The sequence below is a fragment of the Mobula birostris genome, chromosome 5, assembly GCF_030028105.1.
Source record: "Mobula birostris isolate sMobBir1 chromosome 5, sMobBir1.hap1, whole genome shotgun sequence".
Classification (NCBI taxonomy): Eukaryota; Metazoa; Chordata; class Chondrichthyes; order Myliobatiformes; family Myliobatidae; genus Mobula; species Mobula birostris.
The window spans coordinates 3,664,007-3,684,878 of record NC_092374.1 but is presented as its reverse complement, the minus strand read 5'-3'; the positions used below and the strand labels follow the sequence as shown (position 1 = coordinate 3,684,878).

At 46.3% G+C, this 20,872-nt stretch overlaps 1 protein-coding gene across 2 annotated transcripts in view; it reads right to left on the bottom strand.

Annotated features, from left to right (window-relative positions):
• Positions 1–20,872, bottom strand: part of cplane1 (ciliogenesis and planar polarity effector 1) — a 311,037-nt gene that overhangs the window by 19,941 nt on the left and 270,224 nt on the right. Inside the window, exons 43-46 of one of the 2 annotated variants that reach the window (XM_072257500.1) lie at positions 12,017–12,098; positions 6,071–6,487; positions 622–652; positions 387–509 (exon numbers count right to left, since the gene is read on the bottom strand). In XM_072257500.1, coding sequence (XP_072113601.1) covers positions 387–509; positions 622–652; positions 6,071–6,487; positions 12,017–12,098 — 653 coding nt within the window. Of the gene's footprint in view, positions 1–386; positions 510–621; positions 653–6,070; positions 6,488–12,016; positions 12,099–20,872 lie in introns of those variants that run through there. The other variant, XM_072257501.1, reaches the window with a different exon arrangement.

Below are 20,872 nucleotides of genomic sequence, written 5' to 3'. Positions count from 1 at the left end.
CACCACCGTTGCCAGCAGCCCATTCCACACACTCACCACTCTCTGAGTAAAAAACTTACCTCTGACATCTCCTCTGTACCTACTCCCCAGCACCTTAAACCTGTGTCCTCTTGTGGCAACCATTTCAGCCCCGGGAAAAAGCCTCTGACTATCCACATGATCAATGCCTCTCATCAGCTTATACACCTCTATCAGGTCACCCCTCATCCTCCATTGCTCCAAGGAGAATAGGCTGAGTTCACTCAACCTATTCTCATAAGGCATGCTCCCCAATCCAGGCAACATCCTTGTAAATCTCCTCTGCACCCTTTCTATGGTTTCCACGTCCTTCCTACTCTAAGCAAACACACACACACACACACACACACACACAGACAGGTACACACCTGGAAAGGTACTGGGCCTGCCCCTGGCTCAGACCCAAGGCCTCTGCGGAGAGTTTGCCCTCGTTGAGCAGATCGCCAATGATATCGCTGACCCCGCTTAGATCCAGCCGCTCGTCCGGGGGCCTATGGAGAGATGCAGAGGAAGAAACCAGTGAGGAGTGCCACCTCACTCCCCAGCATGTCACTGGGGTATGGTGTTTATCTCCCTGCCCTGGGATATGGTGAACATACGTACCTCTCCATTTCTCCGATTGGTCCACTGTGAGCTACAAAGGAAACAGATGTTTTGAATGACCCTTCGCTGAATTGCCCATCCAGAGGGAATCGTATCTGGGGCACCCCCCAACCAGCACATTATTCCACCCGGCACGTGAATACGAGCTCGAGACACCGCAGACCTGAATATTCCCAGGATCTGTGGGAAACTCTCAGCAGCTTCCAGGGTGAGAGGAACAGTGATCGTTCTCACAGGCAGAAATGGTGGGGAGGGCTGAGGTGGCAGATGAATTAGACCAGTACAGCACAGGAACAGGCCCTTCAGCCCATAACGTTGTGCCAAACCAATTAAACTAGCAATTGAAAGACTATCTAATCTCCCCTACCTACACAAAGCCCCATCGCTCCACTTTCCTCACATTCATGTGCCTATCTGTACGTTTCTTAAAACTCTCTATGTTCCTGCCTCTACCACCACCCCAGGAACCCACCTCTCTCTGTGTAAAAACCCTGCCCCTCACATCTTCTTTGAATCTGCCCCCCCCCCACCTTAAATGCATACCTTCTGGAATTAGAACCTTGGGATAAAGATACTTCCTGTCTTATCTATCTATGCTTCTCAAAATCTTATAAACCTCTGTCAGATCTCTCCTCAGCCTTTGCTGCTTCAGAGAAGGCAACTGAACTCTGTCCGAGTTAAAACGTGCCCTCTAATGCAGGCAGCATCCTGGTGAACCTCTTCTGCACCTTTTCCAAAGCCTTGATATTGGGGCAGCTGGCATCATGTTGTGCATGGAGAGGCAACGGAACATGTCCAGCAGGCCGGACTGTACTAACAGAGGAACAAAAGCTGAGCTATAGTGATACCAGGCAGAAGTGGCTCCTTCTGAGACTGACAGACAGAGTGAGTTAGAAACATAGAAAACCTACAGCACAATACAGGCCCATTGGCCCATAAAGCTGTGCCCAACATGTACTTACCTTAGAAATTACCTCAGGTTACTCACAGCCCTCTATTGTTCTGAGCTCCATGTACCTATCTAAGAGTCTCTTAAAAGACCCCATCATATCCACCTCCACCACCATCACCGGCAGCCCATTCCGCGCACTCACCACTCTGCGTAAAAAACTTACCCGACATCTCCTATGTACTTACTTCCAAGCACCTTAAAACTGTGCCCTCTCGTGCTAGCCATTTCAGCCCTGGGAAAAGCCTCTGACTATCCACATGATCAATGCCTCTCATCAATTTATACACCTGTATCAGGTCACCTCTCATCCTCCTTCGCTCCAAGGAAAAAAGGCCGAGTTCACTCAACCTATTCTCATAAGGCATGCTCCCCAATCCAGGCAACATCCTTGTAAATCTCCTCTGCACCCGTTCTATATTTTGCACATCCTTCCTGTAGTGAGGCGACCAGAACTGAGCACAGTACTCCAAGTGGGGTCTGAACAGGATCCTATATAGCTGCAACATTACCTCTCGGCTCTTAAACTCAATCCCACGATTGAAGGCCAACGCACCGCAAGTCTTCTTAACCACACAGTCAATCTGAGCAGCAGCTTTGAGTGTCCTACGGACTCGGACCCCAAGATCCCTCTGATCCTCCACACTGCCAAGAGTCTTACCATTAATACTATATTCTGCCATTATTTTTGACCTACCAAAATGAACCACCTCTCACTTATCCGGGTTGAACTCCATCTGCCACTTCTCAGCCCAGTTTTGCATCCTATCAATATTCCGCTGTAACCTCTGACAACCCTCCACACTATCCACAACCTTTGTGTCATCAGCAAATTTACTAACGCATCCGTCCACTTCCTCATCCAGGTCATTTATGAAAATCATAAAGATAAGGGGTCGCAGAACAGATCCCTGAAGCATACCACTGGTCACCAACCTCCATGCAGAATATAACCCATCTACAACTTCTCTTTGTCTTCTGTGGGCAAGCCAATTCTGGATCCACAAAGCAAGGTCCCATTGGATCCCACGCCTCCTTACTTTCTCCATAAGCCTTGTATGGGGTACCTTATCAAATGCCTTGCTGAAATCCATATACACTACATCTACTGCTCTTCCTTCACCAATGTGTTTAGTCACATCCTCAAAAAATTCAATCAGGCTCGTAAGGCACGACCTGCCCTTGACAAAGCCATGCTGACTATTCCTAATCAGATTATGCCTCTCCAAATGTTCATAAATCCTGTATCTCAGGATCTTCACCAACCACTGAAGTAAGACTCACTGGTCTATTATTTCCTGGGCTATCTCTATTCCCTTTCTTGAATAAGGGAACAACATCCACAACCCTCCAATCCTCCGAAACCTCTCCCATCCCCATTGATGATGCAAGGATCATTGCCAGAGGCTCAGCAATTTCCTCCCTCGCCTCCCACAGTAGCCTGGGGTACATCTCATCTGGTCCTGGAGACTTATCCAACTTGATGCTTTCTAAAAGCTCCAGCACATCCTCTTTCTTAATATCTATATGCTCAAGCTTTTCAGTGCGCTGTAAGTCATCCCTACAATTGCCAAGATCCTTTTCCGTAGTGAATACTGAAGCAAAGTATTCATTAAGTACCTCCACTACCTCCTCCGGTTCCGCTGTCACACTTGATTGATCCTATTCTGTCATGTTTTATCCTCTTGCTCTGCACAAACTTGTAGAATGCCTTGGGGTTTTCCTTAATCTTGCTCTCCAAGGCCTTCTCATGGTCCCTTCTGGCTCTACTAATTTCATTCTTAAGCTCCTTCCTGCTAGCCTTATAATTTTTTAGATCTCTATCATTACCTAGTTTTTTGAACCTTAAGTAAGTTTCTCTTTTCTTCTTGACTAGATTTTCTACAGCCTTTGTACACCGTGGTTCCTGTACTCTACCATCCTTTCCCTGTCTGTACCTATGCAGAATGCCACGCAAATATCCCCTGAGCATTTGCCACACTTCTGTCGTTCATTTCCCTGAGAACATCTGTTTCCAATTTATACATCCAAGTTCCTTTTGTTACCTGAAGTTGTAGAATTTGATACTGAGCCCTGCAGGTTGCAGTGTTTCCAGGTACACAGGGTGTTACATACAGAATAGCGGAAAAGCCCAGCAGAACACGCAGCATCTACAGAGCAGCCAGCTGAATGGTCTCAACTCGAACCATAACTGTCTATTTCCCTCCAGATATGCTGCCCAGCCCAGAGTTCCTCCAGGGCTCCAGATTCCAGCATCTGCAGTCTGTTGTCAAAGCAAATTTATTATCAAAGTATGTATATGTTACCATATACTACCTCCAGATTCATTATCAGGCAGGCATTTACAGGAAGTGGAAGAAATACAATGGAGGCCCTACGTCGATCGGGGTTAACTATGGACCCTCGCTCTCTATGTGATATCCAAGCCAGGGCAGTACGATATGGAGAGTGAGCTGTTGCCCGTGTAGCCTCTCCACGCATCTGATGAATCCAAGGGAACAGCAGAGACTGACAGTTTGGCACCAGCAGAGTCATAGGAATTGCTAGTCAGTGTTGAATTCAACATAAGATTGCCAGCTCCGGATTTTTCCTTCAGGTTTACTCCCAATGCCCTCCTCCTGGGTGGATATAGCCGCAAGGCAGCAGAGGTTTGAAATCAGAGTTTTCCTTCCTGTAGATGAGCTGCCAACCACAGGTGACAAGGCCCATTTGCCTGATGCAATTAGGTTTTAAGGCACCAGTAACCCACCTTTGCCCCTTCTCCTGTCAGTAGAAATGGTTCTGCTGGGCTAAGCCACATGTGAAGGTCAGGAGCTGCATTTGGTTGTCAGAGGCTATTTGAGGCACACACCACTAATAGGAAGTGGGAGCTTATCTCCACGACCTCCTTCAACTATGGCAACCTTAAGCAAACAAGAAATGCAATAGAATTTACAAAAAAACTACACATTAGCAAAGACAACTATTCTGCAAAAGAAAGCAAACTGTGGAAATAAAAATGAATAATACTAGAACATGAGTTGTAAAGAGTCCTTGAGAGTGAGTCTGTAGGCACAGGATCAGTTCAGAGTTTCGCTGAGTAGAGTTATCCACGGTTCGGGAACCTGATGGTTGAGGAGTAATAACTGTTCCTGAACCTGGAGGTGTGCGTCCTGAGGCTCCTGTACCTCCTTCCCTTCCCGGTGGTAGTGGAAAGAAGAGAGCATGGCCTGGGCGGTGGGGGTCTCAGATAATGGCAGCGCTCCCTGTAAATGTGCCCAGTGGTGAGGTGGAGGTGCAATGTGCTCCTTCCCTCCGCCAGCCTGCAAGTCACCCTTGGGCAAGGTGTAGCACCTGATTAGCTCCCCGATCAGGACCACGTGAAGCCATGGGAGTAGGTGGTGCATATCACAATTCTTGGCTATGTGACCATGACCGCCAGGCGGACAATATCTGAAGAGTATTGATAATGGCTGGAGTCACCAGAAGAAGACAATGGCAAACCATTTCTGTCGAAAAATTTGCCAAGAACAATAATGGTCATAGAAGAACCACAATCGCTCATGTCATGACATGGCATATAATGTTCAAACGAATAGTGGGGTGGGCTTTCCCTGTGATAGACTGGGCTGTATCCACTATTTACGACAGACTTTTCTATTCCTGGGCATTGCTCTTGTGTCTGCACAGAGAATGTCCTCCCCACTCAGGCCCCTGGTGAGATTAACAATCTGCTCAACTTCCCTTCTCTGTCAGTTGCTGCTGTTTCATTATTCTGGGTGAACACACTGACCCCTTGCTTTGAAAGATAAGGAGATTTAGAGGAGTTTTATTTGTTATATCTACACCCAAACATAATTAAATGTGTTGTTTAGTCAACCACCAACACAAACCGAGAACGTGCTGGCGGCAGCTCGTAAGTGCCGCCACGCTTCCGGTGCCGAAACAGCATACTTACAAAACTTACTAACCCTAACCCTAAGTCTTAGCAATGTGGGAGGAAACCCAAGCAATCACGGGGAGAATTATAAGCTCTTTACAGAGAGCAGATGGAACTTAACCCTGATCTTACAGCTTGTACACTAATCACTACGCCACTGTGCTGTCCTGATTGGATCCAGGTTGAAGTGGCTTGAAGGCTGGGTTCGCCCAACAGACACTCACCACACGTACACAGTCATTGAGGTACAGAGAGCTACAAAGCAGTGAAAGTCGGGATCAGAATGGGTGGCTACAGGGCTGAAGATCCTATTCCTGTGCTGGGTGACTCGAGGGATCACATGTTCTTCAGGAATCCAGCACCCTCAGTATAGCTCCACAGCCACCACCTTAAAACCTGCTCACACCCCTCACCCTCAGCCTCCTCCTCAGCACAAAGCCACCTTCAACCCTTCCTATCTCGGCTGGAAGACTCACCCCATCCAGCTGGCTGCTGATTCCCCTTTCTCCCTCACTACGTTGAAGAGGTCTCCCGCCCACCCTCCCCCGGCAGCAGCCATCCCTCACTCTGACAGCGGTTACCAGCACACTGCCGATTGTTATCAGCAGCAATGAGTGGTGTTGAGCGGTGGTCCCATCCTCCTCGCACCACCTTGAACCTTGGTTCCTCCTGGATGAGAGCCAACACGGGGGTGTGAGCTGGCTGCGGAGTGAGAGATGACCGGGAGGAGAGACGGGCCGAGCCGACACACCCCCTGGATCCCAGGGTAGCTGCTGCTGCTGCCAGCACTCGCGGACACCCGCCATCCTCCACATTGGTACGTCTACTTGAGCTCCAGTGCTCACAGCATCCGGTGGCCGGCTTTGCCTCACACCATCCCTCAGCTGCCTCCTGGGTGAACAGGAGTGGACATCTGCTCCCGCAGGATCTAGCAGCCTCACGCAGGGGACACTGATCCACAGCCTCCTCCTCAGCCGGCTCACATGTCACGCACGAATCTACCGCAAAACAAAATGGGTAAGGCCGAGGGTTATAGGTGCTAAACACAGTTTACCAGGGGAACTCAGTGAGTCAAGCAGCACCTGCAGGGTGGGGAGGAAGCATCAACCTTTTGGGTTGGGAGGAGGTTTGGGAAGCACATGCAGAGCAGACTGGGGCAGGAAAGAATATATAACATAAAACAGTCCAGCACAAGAACAGATTCTTTGGCCCACCAAGCTATGCTAAACTAATTAAACGTATAGATAAACTCAGCCCTTCTGCCTATACAATGTCCATATCCTTCCATTCTCTGCAAATTCATGAGCCTCTATCATTACTGCCATTCCAAGCACCCACCAGTCTGTAATAATCTGCCCCACACATCACCTTTGAACCTACACCTAGCATCTTAAATGGGGTTGATAGATGCAATACGCACAAAATGCTGGAGGAACTCAGCAGGCCAGGCAGCATCTATGAAAAAAGTACTATGAGGTTTCGGGCCGAAACCCTTTGGCAGGACTGGAGAAAAAAAGCTGAGGATTAGATTTAAGAAGTGGGGGGAGGAGAGAAAGAAAAACTAGGTGATAGGTGAAACTGGGAGAGGGAGGGATGAAGTAAAGTGCTGGGAAGTTGATTGGTGAGATGAGGTGAGAGGGAACGGGGATGGGAAACGGAGGGGGGGGGGGGCATTACCGGAAGTTAGAGAAGTCAATGTTCATCCCATCAGGTTGGAGGCTACCCAAACGGAATATAAGGTGTTGTTCCTCCAACCTGAGTGTGGCCTCATCATGACAATGGAGGAGGCCATGGATGGACATATCGGAATGGGATTGGGAAGTGGAATTAAAATGAGTGGCCACTGGGAGATCCCGTTTGTTCTGGCAGATGGAGCGCAGGTGCTCGGCAAAGCGGTCTCCTAATCTACGTTGGATCTCACAGATGTACAGAAAGCCACACCAGGAGCGCCAGAAACAGTAGATGATCCCAACAGAGTCACAGGTGTAGTGTCGCCTCACCTGGAGGTACTGTTTGGGGCCCTGAATAGTAGAGAGGGAGGACGTGTAGGGGCAGGTGAAGCACTTGCTCCGCTTGCAAGGATAAGTGCCAGGAGGGAGATCAGTGGGGAGGGACGACTGGAGAAGGAAGTTGAGTAGGGAGCGATCCCTGTGGAAAGCAGAAAGTGTGGGGGAGGGAAAGATGTGCTTGGTGGTGGGATCTAGTTGGAGGTGGCGAAAGTTTTGGTGAATTATACGCTGAATGCGGAGGCTGGGGGGGTGGTAGGTGAGGACAAGAGGAACCTTATCCCTGGTAAGATGGCAGGAGGATGGGGTAAGAGCGGATGTGTGTGAAATGGAGGAGATGTGGTGGAGGGCAGTGTTGATGGTGGAGGAACACCATCTGAGGTATCCAGATATGAGTTCAGTGGGGCAGGAACAAGCTGAAACAATGGGTCTATCTGGACAAGCAGGTTTGTGGATCTTGGGTAGGGGGTAGAGATGAGAAGTTTGGAGCGTTCAGGGATGGTGGGGTGAGAGGAAGATGGAGTCTCCAAAGGTTCAATAGAACAGCAGATTATTATTTAAATGGTGAAAGATTGCAGCATGCTGTTGTGCAGAGGGACTTGGGAGTGCTTGTCCATGAATCGCAAAAAGTTGGCTTGCAGGTACAACAGGTTATTAAGAAGGTAAACGGAATGTTGGCCTTCATTGCTAGAGGGATTGACTTCAAGAGCAGGGAGGTTATGCTGCAACTGTACAGGGTACTGGTGAGGCCGCACCTGGAGTACTGTGTGCAGTTCTGGTCTCCTTACTTGAGGAAGGATATACTGGCTTTAGAGGCAGTGCAGAGGAGGTTCACCAGATTGATTCCAGAGATGGAGGGGTTAACCTATGAGGAGAGATTGAGTCGCCTGGGACTGTACTCTCTGGAGATCAAAAGAATGAGAGGGGATCTTATAGAAACATACAAAATTTTGAAAGGGATAGATAAGATAGAAGTAAGAAAGTTGTTTCCATTGGTAGGTGAGACTAGATCTAGGGGACATTGCCTCAAGATTCAGGAGAGAAGATTTAGGACGGAGATGAGGAGAAACTGTTTTTCCCAGAGAGTGGTGAATCTGTGGAATTCTCTGCCCAGGGAAGCAGTTGAGGTTTCCTCACTAAATATATTTAAGAAACAGTTAGATAGGTTTTTACATAGTAAAGGAATTAAGGGTTATGGGGAAAAGGCAGGGAGGTGGACCTGAGTTTACGGACAGATTAGCCATGATCTTATTGAATGGTGGGGCAGGCTCGATGGGCCGGATGGCCTACTCCTGCTCCTATTTCTTATGTAGGTACAGGGTGCGGGAATTATGAGATTGGTGGCAGTGGATGGGAGATCCCCAGAGTCAATAAGGTTGGTGATAGTGTGGGAGACAATGGCCTGGTGTTCTTTAGTAGGGTCCTGCTCGAAGGGTAAGTAAGAGGAGGTGTCTGAGAGTTGTCGCTGGGCCTCGGCAAGGTAGAGGTCAGGATGCCAGACTACTACAACACCCCCCTTACCTGCGGGTTTGATGCTGAGGTTAGGATTGGTGTGGAGGGAGAGGAGAACAGAGCATTCGAAAGGAGTGAGGTTGGAATAGAAGAGAGGAGTGTTAAAGTTTAGATGGTTAATGTCCCATCGGCAGCTGGCAATGAAAAGGTCCAGGGCAGGCAGAGGATTAGGGCATGGTGTCTAGGAAGAGAAGGAGAGTTGAAAACGGGAGAAGGGGTCATCGGTGTGGGGTGTGGAGTCCTTGCCAAAGAAGTAGGCTAGGAGACAGAGGCGGCGGAGAGAAAACTCAGCATCGTGGTGGGCGTGGAACTCAGTGAGGTGTGGGCGCAGGGGGACAAAGGTGGGGACAGAACATTCTGCCTCAGAGAGGGAATGGAAATACCCGACACGGACGACAGCTGGGATCAGAGTGGGGAACGGGGTTGGCCGTGTCTGAGGAGGAGAGAGGTTTGGGGTGTTCAGGGATGATGGGGTGAGAGGAAGATGGAGCATCCGAAGGTTCAGTTCTGCTGAAGGGTTTCCACACTACTCTCTTCCACAGATGCTGCCTGTCTTGCTGACGTCCTCCAGCATTTTGTGTGTGTTGCTCGGATTTCCAGCACCTGAAGATTTTCTCTTGTTTGGAGTTGAGGAGTTCTTGATTAGTTACAGTGTCAAAAGTTATGGGGAGAAGGCAGCTGAGTGGGATTGAGAGAAATAATAAATCAGCCAGGATTGAATGGTGGAGCAGACCTGATGGGCCAAATGGCCTAATTTTGCTCTTATTATCTCATCATCCTTGTTATCTCCAGTTTGTAAGACATGATTTTTACCACACAAAGTTGTGCTAAGTGCTTTGCTAGCATCAAGAATGTACAGGAGCTTGACGAAGACACACACCCAACATTTCAGAAACAGCTTCCTCCCCTCTGCCATCAGATTTCTGAATGGACAATGAACCCATGTACCCACCTTGCTCTTTTGTACTACCTATTTAATCTTTTAAAGATACAATTCTTACTGTAATTTATAGTTTTTTAATAACCTATTGCAATGTATTTCTGTCTTAAATCAACAAATTTCACAATATACAGTGATATTAAACCTGATTCTGGTACTACCTGAGTATCTTCTCCGATAATTTCTCTACCAATGGATGAAAATGTCATTGCTTGTCCCGGCTGCTCATCTCAAACAGAACTGCTCACGGAAGACAGAGGGTAGTGGTTGATTGGACTCATTCTGGCTGGAGGCCTGTGACTATGGTGTTCTACAAGGATCTCTGCAGTCTGTGATTTATATGGGTGGCTTTGTACTTTTGCCAACAATGCAGAGATTGGTGCCATTGTGGATAGTGTAGAAGATTGCCAAAGCATACAGTAGATCAGATGCAGATATAGGAGAAATTACAGACGAGATAACCTGGCCAAGCGTGAGGTATTTGGGAGAGCAAATGTAAAGGGGGAGAACACAGTTAATGGCAGGACCCTTAACATTGCCTATAGACAGAGCAATCTTAAGGCCCAAGTCCACTGATTCATTAAGATGGCCGTACAGGTTGATAATTGCCAGAGTGGAAAAGAAGGTGTATGGTAAGTTTGCCTGAATTAGTCACATTGAGTTCAAGAGTCAGGAAGTGATGTTGCAGCTTTATAAACCTCTGGAGTACTGCAGTCACTTTGGGCTGCCTCGTTATAAACAGGATGTGGAGGTTTTGTAGAGGGTGCAGAAGAGGTTCTCTAGGATGCTGCCTGGATTTGAAGGACTGAGAGAGGCTGGACAAATTTATGCCTTTTCTGGAACAACAGAGGCTGAGGGGTGCCTGGTAGATGTTAATAAAAGTTTTGAGAGACATGGATAGGGTAGACAGCTGGTATCTTTTTCCTGACAGGATATGAGAAAAAAATAAGTAGGCCTCTGTTGAGTTCAGCAGAATTACTCCTAAGCCCTGGTTCGGCCTGGGAACCTCACATTTACTCTGTCAGTCCCCAGGGAAGAGACCCTGGGGTCTTTGAGTAAGGGGTTGGCTTCTCAGGGCTGAGTTCGGAGAGCGAGGGCTTTTCTCTTTGGAGAGGAGGAGGATGAGAGGTGACTTGATAGAGGTGTACAAGATGATAAGAGGCATAGATTGAGTGGACAGTCGAGACTTTTTCCTAGGGTGGAAATGGCTAATACAAAGGGGCAGAATTTTAAGGCGATTGAGGAAAGTATAGAGCAGATATCAGACGTAGATTTTTTACACAGAGAGTGGTGGGAGTGTGGACGGTGATAGAGGCAGATACATTAGGGTCATTTAGAAAGCACATGAATGATATAAAAATGAAGGGCTACGTGGAAGGGAAGGGTCAGATTGATTTCAGAGTAGGTTAAAAGGTTGGCACAATATTGTGGGTGAAGGGGCCTGTACTGTGTTGTAACGTACTATGTTCTACGAGAAGAAACGTTTTCACTCAGAGGGCAGTGAATGAGCCATCCCAAGGGGTGTAGAGACTCAGTCCCTGAGGATGTTTAGAAGCAAGACTGGTGGATTTCTAGACGTTAGGGAATGAAGGGATACAGGGATAGTGCTGAGTGAGGTCGAAGATCATCTCATTGAATGGTACAGCAGTCTTAAGGGGCTGAAAGGCCTTGCCATCCCCTATGTCTCATGGAAGTACTGGGCAGGCTTCGTTCGAAGAGGCATATGCAGCCAGGTGTTGACAGTGGCACAATGCTGCTGGAAGATGACAGTGGGTTCTCTGTGTGCAGAGATTTAATCAGTCATCACAGGATGTTTCTTACAGGAACAGTTTCTTTGTTCAGCTGCAGTCTGCTAGGGTCTGGCAGTGGTTTGGTTGCCTGTCTGAAGTATGCTTCCTGAGAATGCACGGCTCACAACAACAAAGGAAATGGGGGAGGAGGGTGTGGAAGTGTAACAGCTTCCTGCGTTGTCCTTATCTCGGTATGATTTTATCATCAACAACGAACTCTTGGCCACCCCCACATCCCACTGATCAGTGTCGCTTACTGTGACAAAAAAACCAGCGTACCCTGTGTCAGCGGTGAATTGGAGTGGTCTGCTGGTCCCCGCAGATCGACTGCACAGCCCAGGTGCTCGATGGTGTTTATCAGCTGTTGGGAAGAGAAAACTCAGCTTTTAACGACATGAGAACATGCAAAACAGTTGGCCATCCGGTCTGCCGTGCCTGCTCTGCCACTGCCACTCAATACGATGATAGCTGATCTGGCTGCGGATTCCGGTTCACCTAGCTGCCTTTTCCCAGAACCCTTAATTCCACCACTACACAAAAAGCTATCTAACTTTAAACACAAGCGATTCTGCAGATGATAGAAATCCATAGAAACACACATAGGCTTCTGGAGGAACTCAGCAAGTCAGGCAGCATCTATGAGGGGAATAAACAGTCGACGTACTGGGCCGAGACCCTTCGTCCGTGTAAATATGTATTATCTATATTTAATGAGGTAGCCTCTACTGCCTCTCTGGGCAGAGAATTCCACAGATTCACTACTGTCTGGGAAAAGCAATTCTGGTGATGTTAGCAAATACATCTGTGCTCCCCACTCTTGCTCCTCAGTATCAGGATGGGCAGACATGGGATAGGCGTGGAGGGGAAGGAATCATGTGCTTGGTCATTGTTAGGCACGATCACCGAATTCACACAGACCACACGAGCCCGTACAGAGGGAGAGAAGCGTTAACAGATTCGCAGCCTAACTTCAGAACCGCGTTCCACCCCTTCATTAATTGGCTAACTGCTGCCAGCAACCCTCACTAATATCCAATAGCTCCAGATGTGCCCATTCCATCCCACTCTCCTTCCTCTGGGAATACAGATCCATAATTCTGGGAAAGTGGCGTCACAGGTAGGTAGGGTTGTAAAGAAAGCTTTTGGCACAATAGCATTTGTAAATCAAAGCATTGAGTGCAGGAGTTGGGATGTTATGTTGAGTAGAGGAGTTGGGATGTTGAGTGGAGGAGTTGGGATGTTATGTTGAGTAGAGGAGTTGGGATGTTGAGTGGAGGAGTTGGGATGTTGAGTGGAGGAGTTGGGATGTTATGTTGAGTGGAGGAGTTGGGATGTTATGTTGAGTGGAGGAGTTGGGATGTTGAGTGGAGGAGTTGGGATGTTATGTTGAGTGGAGGAGTTGGGATGTTGAGTGGAGGAGTTGGGATGTTATGTTGAGTGGAGGAGTTGGGATGTTATGTTGAGTGGAGGAGTTGGGATGTTGAGTGGAGGAGTTGGGATGTTATGTTGAGTGGAGGAGTTGGGATGTTATGTTGAGTGGAGGAGTTGGGATGTTATGTTGAGTGGAGGAGTTGGGATGTTATGTTGAGTGGAGGAGTTGGGATGTTATGTTGAATAGAGGAGTTGGGATGTTATGTTGAATAGAGGAGTTGGGATGTTATGTTGAGTAGAGGGGTTGGGATGTTATGTTGAATAGAGGAGTTGGGATGTTATGTTGAGTAGAGGGGTTGGGATGTTATGCTGCGTGCAGGAAATGGGGTTTTTTGCTGAAGTTGCATAAGATGTTGGTGAGACCAACTTTGGAGTATTGTGTGCATTTCTAGTCACCTACCTACAGGGAAGATATCAATAAGATTGGAAGAGTGCAGAGAAAATTTACAAGGAGGTGCTGGGACTTGAGGACCTGAGTTGTAGGAAAAGGTTGAATAGGTTAGGATTTTATTCCCTTGAACATAGGAAAAACAGGGGAGATTAGATAGAGGTATACAAAATTATGAGTGGTATAAATAGAGCAAAAGCAAGCAGGCTTTTTCCACTGAGGTTGGATAAGACCATAAGGTATAGGAGAAGAATTAGGGTATTTGGCCCATATTGAGTCCACTCTGCCATTTCATCATGGCTAATCAAATTTCCCTCTCAACCCTAACCTGCTGCCTTCTCCCCATATCCCTTCACGACCTGACTAACTAAGTACACATCAACCTCCGCCTTAAATATACCCAATAATGGCCTCCACAGTGCCTGTGGCAATGAATGCCACAGATTCACCACTCTCTAGCTAATGAAATTCCTTATCATCTCTGTTCTAAAAGGACGCCCCTCTATTCAGAGTCCTCTGGTCTTAAGACTCACTCACCACAGGAAACATCTCTCCACATCCACTCTACCTATGGCTTTCAACACTCGATAGGTTTCAATGAGGTCACCCTCATGCAGTGAGTACAGGTCCAGAGCCATCAGACGCTCTTCATATGATAAGCCTTTCAATCCAGAATAATTTTCGTGAACCTCCTTTGAACCCTCTCCAATGTCAGTACATCCTTTCCCAGATAAGGGGCTCCAAACTGTACTCCATTTGCCAGACCCTTGCCCACTCACTTAACTTAGCTATATCTCTTTGCAGACTCTCCGTATCTTCTATACAATTTGCTTTTCCATTTAATTTGGTGTCTTCAGCAAACTTAGATACACTACACTCGGTTCCCTCTTCCAGATCATTAATGTATATCGTGAACAGTTGTGGGCCCAGCACTGACCCCTGTAGTACACTGCTCACCGCTGATTGCCAATCAGAGTGACACCCATGTATCCCAACTTTCTGCTTTCTATCAGTTAACCAATCCTCTATCTATGCTAATACATCATCGCCAACTCTATGCAACCTTATCTTATGGATAAGCCTTTTATTTGGCACCTTATCGAACACCTTCTAGAAATCCAAGTAAATAATGTCCATCTGTTCCCCTCTATCCATTGCGCTCGTTACATCCTTAAAGAACACCAGTTTGTCAAACAGGACCTGCCTTTGCTGAACCCATGCTGTGTCTGTCTGGTGGACCATTTCTTTCCAGATGCCTCGCTATATCTTCTTTAATGATAGCTTCAAGCATTTCCCTATCTACAGATGTTAAACTAACTGGTCTATAGTTCCCTGCCTTTTGCCTACATCCATGTTTGAACAGAGGCATGGCATTTGCCATCTACCAATCCACCAGGACCTACCCAGAATCCAGAGAATTTTGGTAAATTGTCACCAAAGCCTCTTCTATAACTTTTGCCATTTCTTTCAGTACCCTGGGATGCACTCCATCAGGACCAGGGGACTTATCCATCTTCAGACCGACAAGTTTGTTCAGCACTACCTTTTTAGTGATCGCTATTGTATTGAGGTCCTCACTTCCCATCGCATCCACAACATCTCTCTTTGGCATGTTATACCAACATCTTTCCACCGTGAACCCCAACACAAAATAGTCATTCAAACCCTCTGCCACTTCCTCATTACCTAATATCAATTCCCCTTTCTTGTCCTCCAAGAGGCTTATATTCACTTCAGCCACCCTTTACCGCTTTATATAATATAAAAACTTTTACCTTCCGTTTTCATATTTTGTACAAGTATATTTTCATTAATCTATCTTCCCTTTCTTTATTGCTTGCTTTGTGGTTCTTTGTTGCTTTTTAAAATCTTCCCAATCTTCCAGTTTCCCACTACTCCTGGCAACTTTGTTTGATGCCATTTTTTTATTTCCTTAGTTATCCAAGGCTCTCCTCACCCTTAGTCCTTGCTTTTAACTGTAATAAAATTTTGTTGAGCACTGTGAAAAATCTCTTTGAAAGTCTTCCACTGTTCAACTGTCCCACCATATAGTCTGTGTTCCCAGTCTACACTAGCCAAATCCTCTCTTATCCCATTGTAGTCTCCATTATTTAGGCATAATACACTAGTTTTTGATTGAACTATTGCACCCGCCATTTGTATGAAAGACTCAGTCATACTGTGATCACTCTTTCCAAGAGGATCCCTAACTACAAGATCACTGATTTTACCTGTCTCATTGCACAGGACCCATTGCACTAAGATAGCATGTCCCCTTGCAGGTTCAGTAATATCAAGCAACACACAAAAGTCGCTGGTGGACGCAGCAGGCCAGGTATCTGAGTAGCCAGGGCATCAAAGGTTATGGTGAGAAGGCGGGGGAGTGGGACTAAATGGGAGAATGGATCAGCTCATGATAAAATGGCGGAGCAGACTCAATGGGCAGAATGGCCAACTTCTGCTCCTTTGTCTTATGGTCATCTCTAGGAAGAGGTACAGTCGACGTTTTGGGCTGAAACCCTTCGTCCTGACGAAGGGTCTCGGTCCGAAATGTCGACTGTACCTCTTCCTAGAGATGCTGCCTGGCCTGCTGCGTTCACCAGCAACTTTTTGTGTGTTGCTTGAAATTCCAGCATCTGCAGATTTCCTCTTTGAGGTTCAGTAACATGCTGTTCAAGAAAGCCATCACGGATGCATTCTATGAAGTTCTCCTCAAGACTGCCTCGACTAACTTGATTCACCCAATCTATGTGAAAGTCCCCCACGATAACTGCTGTTCCATTCTTACATGCCTCAGATATTCTCTGTTTATTGCCTGTGCCACTGTAATGTTATTACTTGGTGACCAATAGACATCTCCCACCAGTGATTTCTCCCCTTCACTATTCCTAATCTCTACCGCCATGGATTCAACATTCTGCTCCTCACAGTCATAGTCATACTTTATTGATCCCGAGGGAAATTGGGTTTCGTTACAGTTGCACCAACTAAGAATAGAGTATAGATATAGCAATATAAAACTATAAATAATTAAATAATGATATGTAAATTATGCCAGGAAATAAGTCCAGGACCAGCCTATTGGCTCAGGGTGTCTGACCCTCCAAGGGAGGAGTTGTAAAGTTTGATGCCCACAGGCAGGAATGACTTCCTATGACGCTCTGTGCTGCATCTTGGTGGAATGAGTCTCTGGCTGAATGTACTCCTGTGCCCAACCAGTACATTATGTAGTGGATGGGAGACATTGTCCAAGATAGCATGCAACTTAGACAGCATCCTCTTTTCAGACACCACCGTCAGAGAGTCCAGTTCCATCCCCACAACATCACTGACCTTACGAATGAGTTTGTTGATTCTGTTGGTGTCTGTTACCCTCAGCCTGCTGCCCCAGCACACAACAGCAAACATGATAACACTGGTCACCATAGACTCATAGAACATCCTCAGCATCGTCCGGCAGATGTTAAAGGACCTCAGTCTCCTCAGGAAATAGAGACGGCTCTGACCCTTCTTGTAGACAGCCTCAGTGTTCTTTGACCAGTCCAGTTTATTGTCAATTCGTATCCCCAGGTATTTGTAATCCTCCACCATGTCCACACTTAGATCTTATATCGTCTCTCACTATTCCCCTGATCTCATTCTTAATTAAGAGCGCTACCCCACCTCCCTTACCTTCCTGCCTATCCTTCCACATCACCTGATATCCTTGGAAATTTGATTCCCAACCCTCTCCACCCTGCAACCACATCTCTGTAACGGCCTCTAAATCATTCCCCTTTGTACAGATTTGTGCCACAAGTTCACTGACCTTATTTCGAATACTACGGGCATTCAGATAAAGTGCCCTTACACTCATTGTGCTTTTAAAATCCTGTAATCTTTTTCTCTTTTGCACTTAATTGTTCTTTACTCCACTCTTACTTTTCTCTTTATCTTCTGCTTTTTCTTTACCTTTATCTACACTTTTCTCTTTTACTTTATCCGTACTTCATTCTCCAATCTGTTGACCCCCTCCCACTACTATTTAGTTTAAAGCCCTGTCCACAGTCCGTTATGCGATTCGCTAGGATCCAGGTCCCATCACAGTTCAGGTGGAGCCCGTCCCATTGGTACAGCTCCCTCCTTCCCCAATCCTGGTGCCAATTTCCCATGAATTCAAACCCACTTCTCCCACACCAACCCTGGAGCTTCACATTTAACTCTCTAATCTTCTTGACCCTATGCCAATTTGCATGTGGCTCAGGAGGTGATCCAGAGATTACTAGCTTTTTGGTTCTGTTTTTTAATTTAGTCCTTAAGTGCTCAAATTCCCTCAGCAAAACCTCTTTCCTTGTTCTACCTATGTCATTGGTATCCACATGGACCAAGACAACTTTCCCCTCCCACTGTAAATTCCTCTGTAGGTCAGATAAGATGTCCTGAACCCGGGAACCAGGCAGGCAACACAGCCTTCGGGATGCTCTATTCTTGCGACAGAGAACTCCGTCTATTCTCCTGCCTATACTATCCCCAATTACCACTACATTTCTCGTCTCTCCCCCCTTTTGAGTGGCTCCCTGAACTATGGTGCCACAGTTAGGGTGCTCATCCTTCCTACAGCCCTCACCGTCATCCACACAGGGAGCAAGAATTTCAGACCTGTTGGACTAGTTCGAGGGCTGAAGCTCCTCCAGCACTGTCTCTTGGATCCCACTCGCAGTCACACCCTCTTGTCCCTGGCCACAGACTGAATTTGAGGCAGCTAATCTAATGGGTGTGACTACCTCCTGAAACAGAGAAGCCAGGTAGCTCTCCCCCTCCCTGATGTGCCGCAGTGTTTGAAGCTCAGATTCCAGGTCATCAGCTCTGAGGCTGAGTTTCTCGAGCGGCCAGCACTTGCTGCAGATGTGGTCACCAGGAAGCACAATGGGGTTCACCGGCTGCCACATTATGCAGGTACAGCACATCACCTCATCTTATTTTCTTTAATGAATGCTAACAATGCACTTGCCTTCCTAACCACCGACTTGACCTACAAATTAACCTTTAGGGAATCTGCACGAAGACTCCCAGGTCCCTTTGCACCTCAGATATTTGAATTTTCGCTCCATTTAGAAAGTAGTGTATGCTTTTATTTCTTCTACCAAAGTGCATGAGGACCATATAATTCCCGACATTATTCCATCTGCTATTTCTTTACCCATTCTTCTAATCCATCGAAGTCCTTCTGTCGTCTCTCTACTTCCTCAAAGCTACCTGTCCCTCCACCTATCTTCGTATGGTCCGCAAACTTGGCCACAAAGCTATCAATTCCATCATCCAAATCATTGAAACATAATATAAAAATAATCGGTCCCAACACAGACCCCTGTGGAACACCACTAGTCACCAGCAGCCAATGACAAAAGGCTCCCTTTATTCCCACGCTTTGCCTCCTGTCAATCAGCCACTGCTTTATCCATTCTATTATTTTTCCTGTAATACCATGGGCTCTTAACAGCCTCATGTGTGGCACCTTGTCAAAGGCCTTCTGAAAATCCAAGTACACAACATCCACTGACTCTCCTTTGTCTATCCTGTTTGCTATTTCTTCAAAGAATTCCAACAGATTTGTCAGGCAAGATTTTCCCTTGAGGAAACTACGCTGATAATGGCTTATCTTACGTATCTCCAAGTACCCCAAAACCACATCCTTAATAATTGACCCCAACATCTTCCCAACCACTGAGGTCAGACTAACTGGCCTAATTTCCTTTCTTTTGTCTCTCTTGTTTCTTAAAGAGTAGAGTGACATTTGCAATTTTTCATTTCTCCAGAACCATGCCAGAATCAATTGATTCTTGAAAGATCATTATTAGTGCTTCCACAATCTCTTCAGCCACCTCTTTCAGAACCCTGGGGTGTATACCATCTGGTCCAGACCCTTCAGCTTCCCAAGAACCTTCTCCCTAGTAATGGCAACTTCACACACTTCTGCCCCCAGACACTCAAACTTTTCCCATACTGCTAGGTCTACCTGAACAGACGCTGGTGACCTTTTACCGCTGCACCATAGGGAGCATCTTAACATACTGCATCTCTGTGTGGTAGCTCAGCTGTACAGCAGCTGATAGGAAAGCACTTCAGCAGGTCGTCTCTAGTGCACAGAAGATCATCGGGACACAGCTCCCAGCCCAGGAGGACACCTACAGCTCACACTGCCTAAGGAAAGCTACAAGCATCTGTAAGGACAATACACACCCATGCAATCATCTGTTTGAACTTCTCCCATCTGGCAGATGTTATAAGATTTTCTATGCCCACAGATCCAGACTGAAAAATAGCTTTTTCCCCAGAACTATAATTGCTGTGAACGAATCGATCAAGCATCATCCATAAATTTGTTATATTGCTACTTTAATACTGGTTTTATGTCTGTCATGCATCTGAGTTGTGCTTTTGTACTGCTGAGCATTGCTTGTACTGACTGGTTACTTGATTTTCTTTATTGTTTATTTGTTTTATTTGTTGTTTTATAGCATTGAGTACGAGAGTTGCAAACTCATTTTCACTGTATTGGTGCACGATGAATTGTACTATGCAATGACAATAAAGATACTTTAATTTCAATTTCAGTATCTTCCATGTGAAGACTGCTACAAAATACGTATTCACTTCATCCATTTCCTTGTCCCCCATTACTACCTCTCCAACATCATTTTCCAGTGGTCCAATATCCACTCTTGCCTCTAGTTTACACTTCATCACTTTTGGTATCCAATTTAATATTACTGGCTTGCATACTTCCTATTTCATCCTTTCATTCTTTAAAACTTTCTAGTTGTTTTCTGTTGGTTTTTAAAAGCTTCCCAATCCTTTAACTTCCCAATATTTTTTGCTCTATTATACGCCCTCTCCTTGGCTTTTATGTTGGCTTTGACTTCTCTTGTCAGCCACGGCTCTGTCGTTCTGCCTTTAAAACATTTCTCCCTCTATGGGATGTATATATCCTGTGCCTTCCGAATTGCTTCCAATATTTCCAGCCATTGCTGCTCAGCCATCATCCTGCCAGTGTTCTTCAGAATCAGAATCAAGTTTATTATCACCGGTATGTGACGTGAAATTTGTTAACTTAGCAGCAGCAGTTCAATGCAATACATAATATAGAAAAAAACAATAATAACAATAACTAAATCAATTATAGTATTGAATAGATTAAAAATTGTGCAAAAAATAGAAACACTATATATTAAAAAAGTGAGGTAGTGTCCAAGGGTTCAATGTCCATTTAGGAAGCGGATGGCAGAGGGGAAGAAGCTGTTCCTGAATCATTGAGTGTGTGCCTTTAGGCTTCTGTA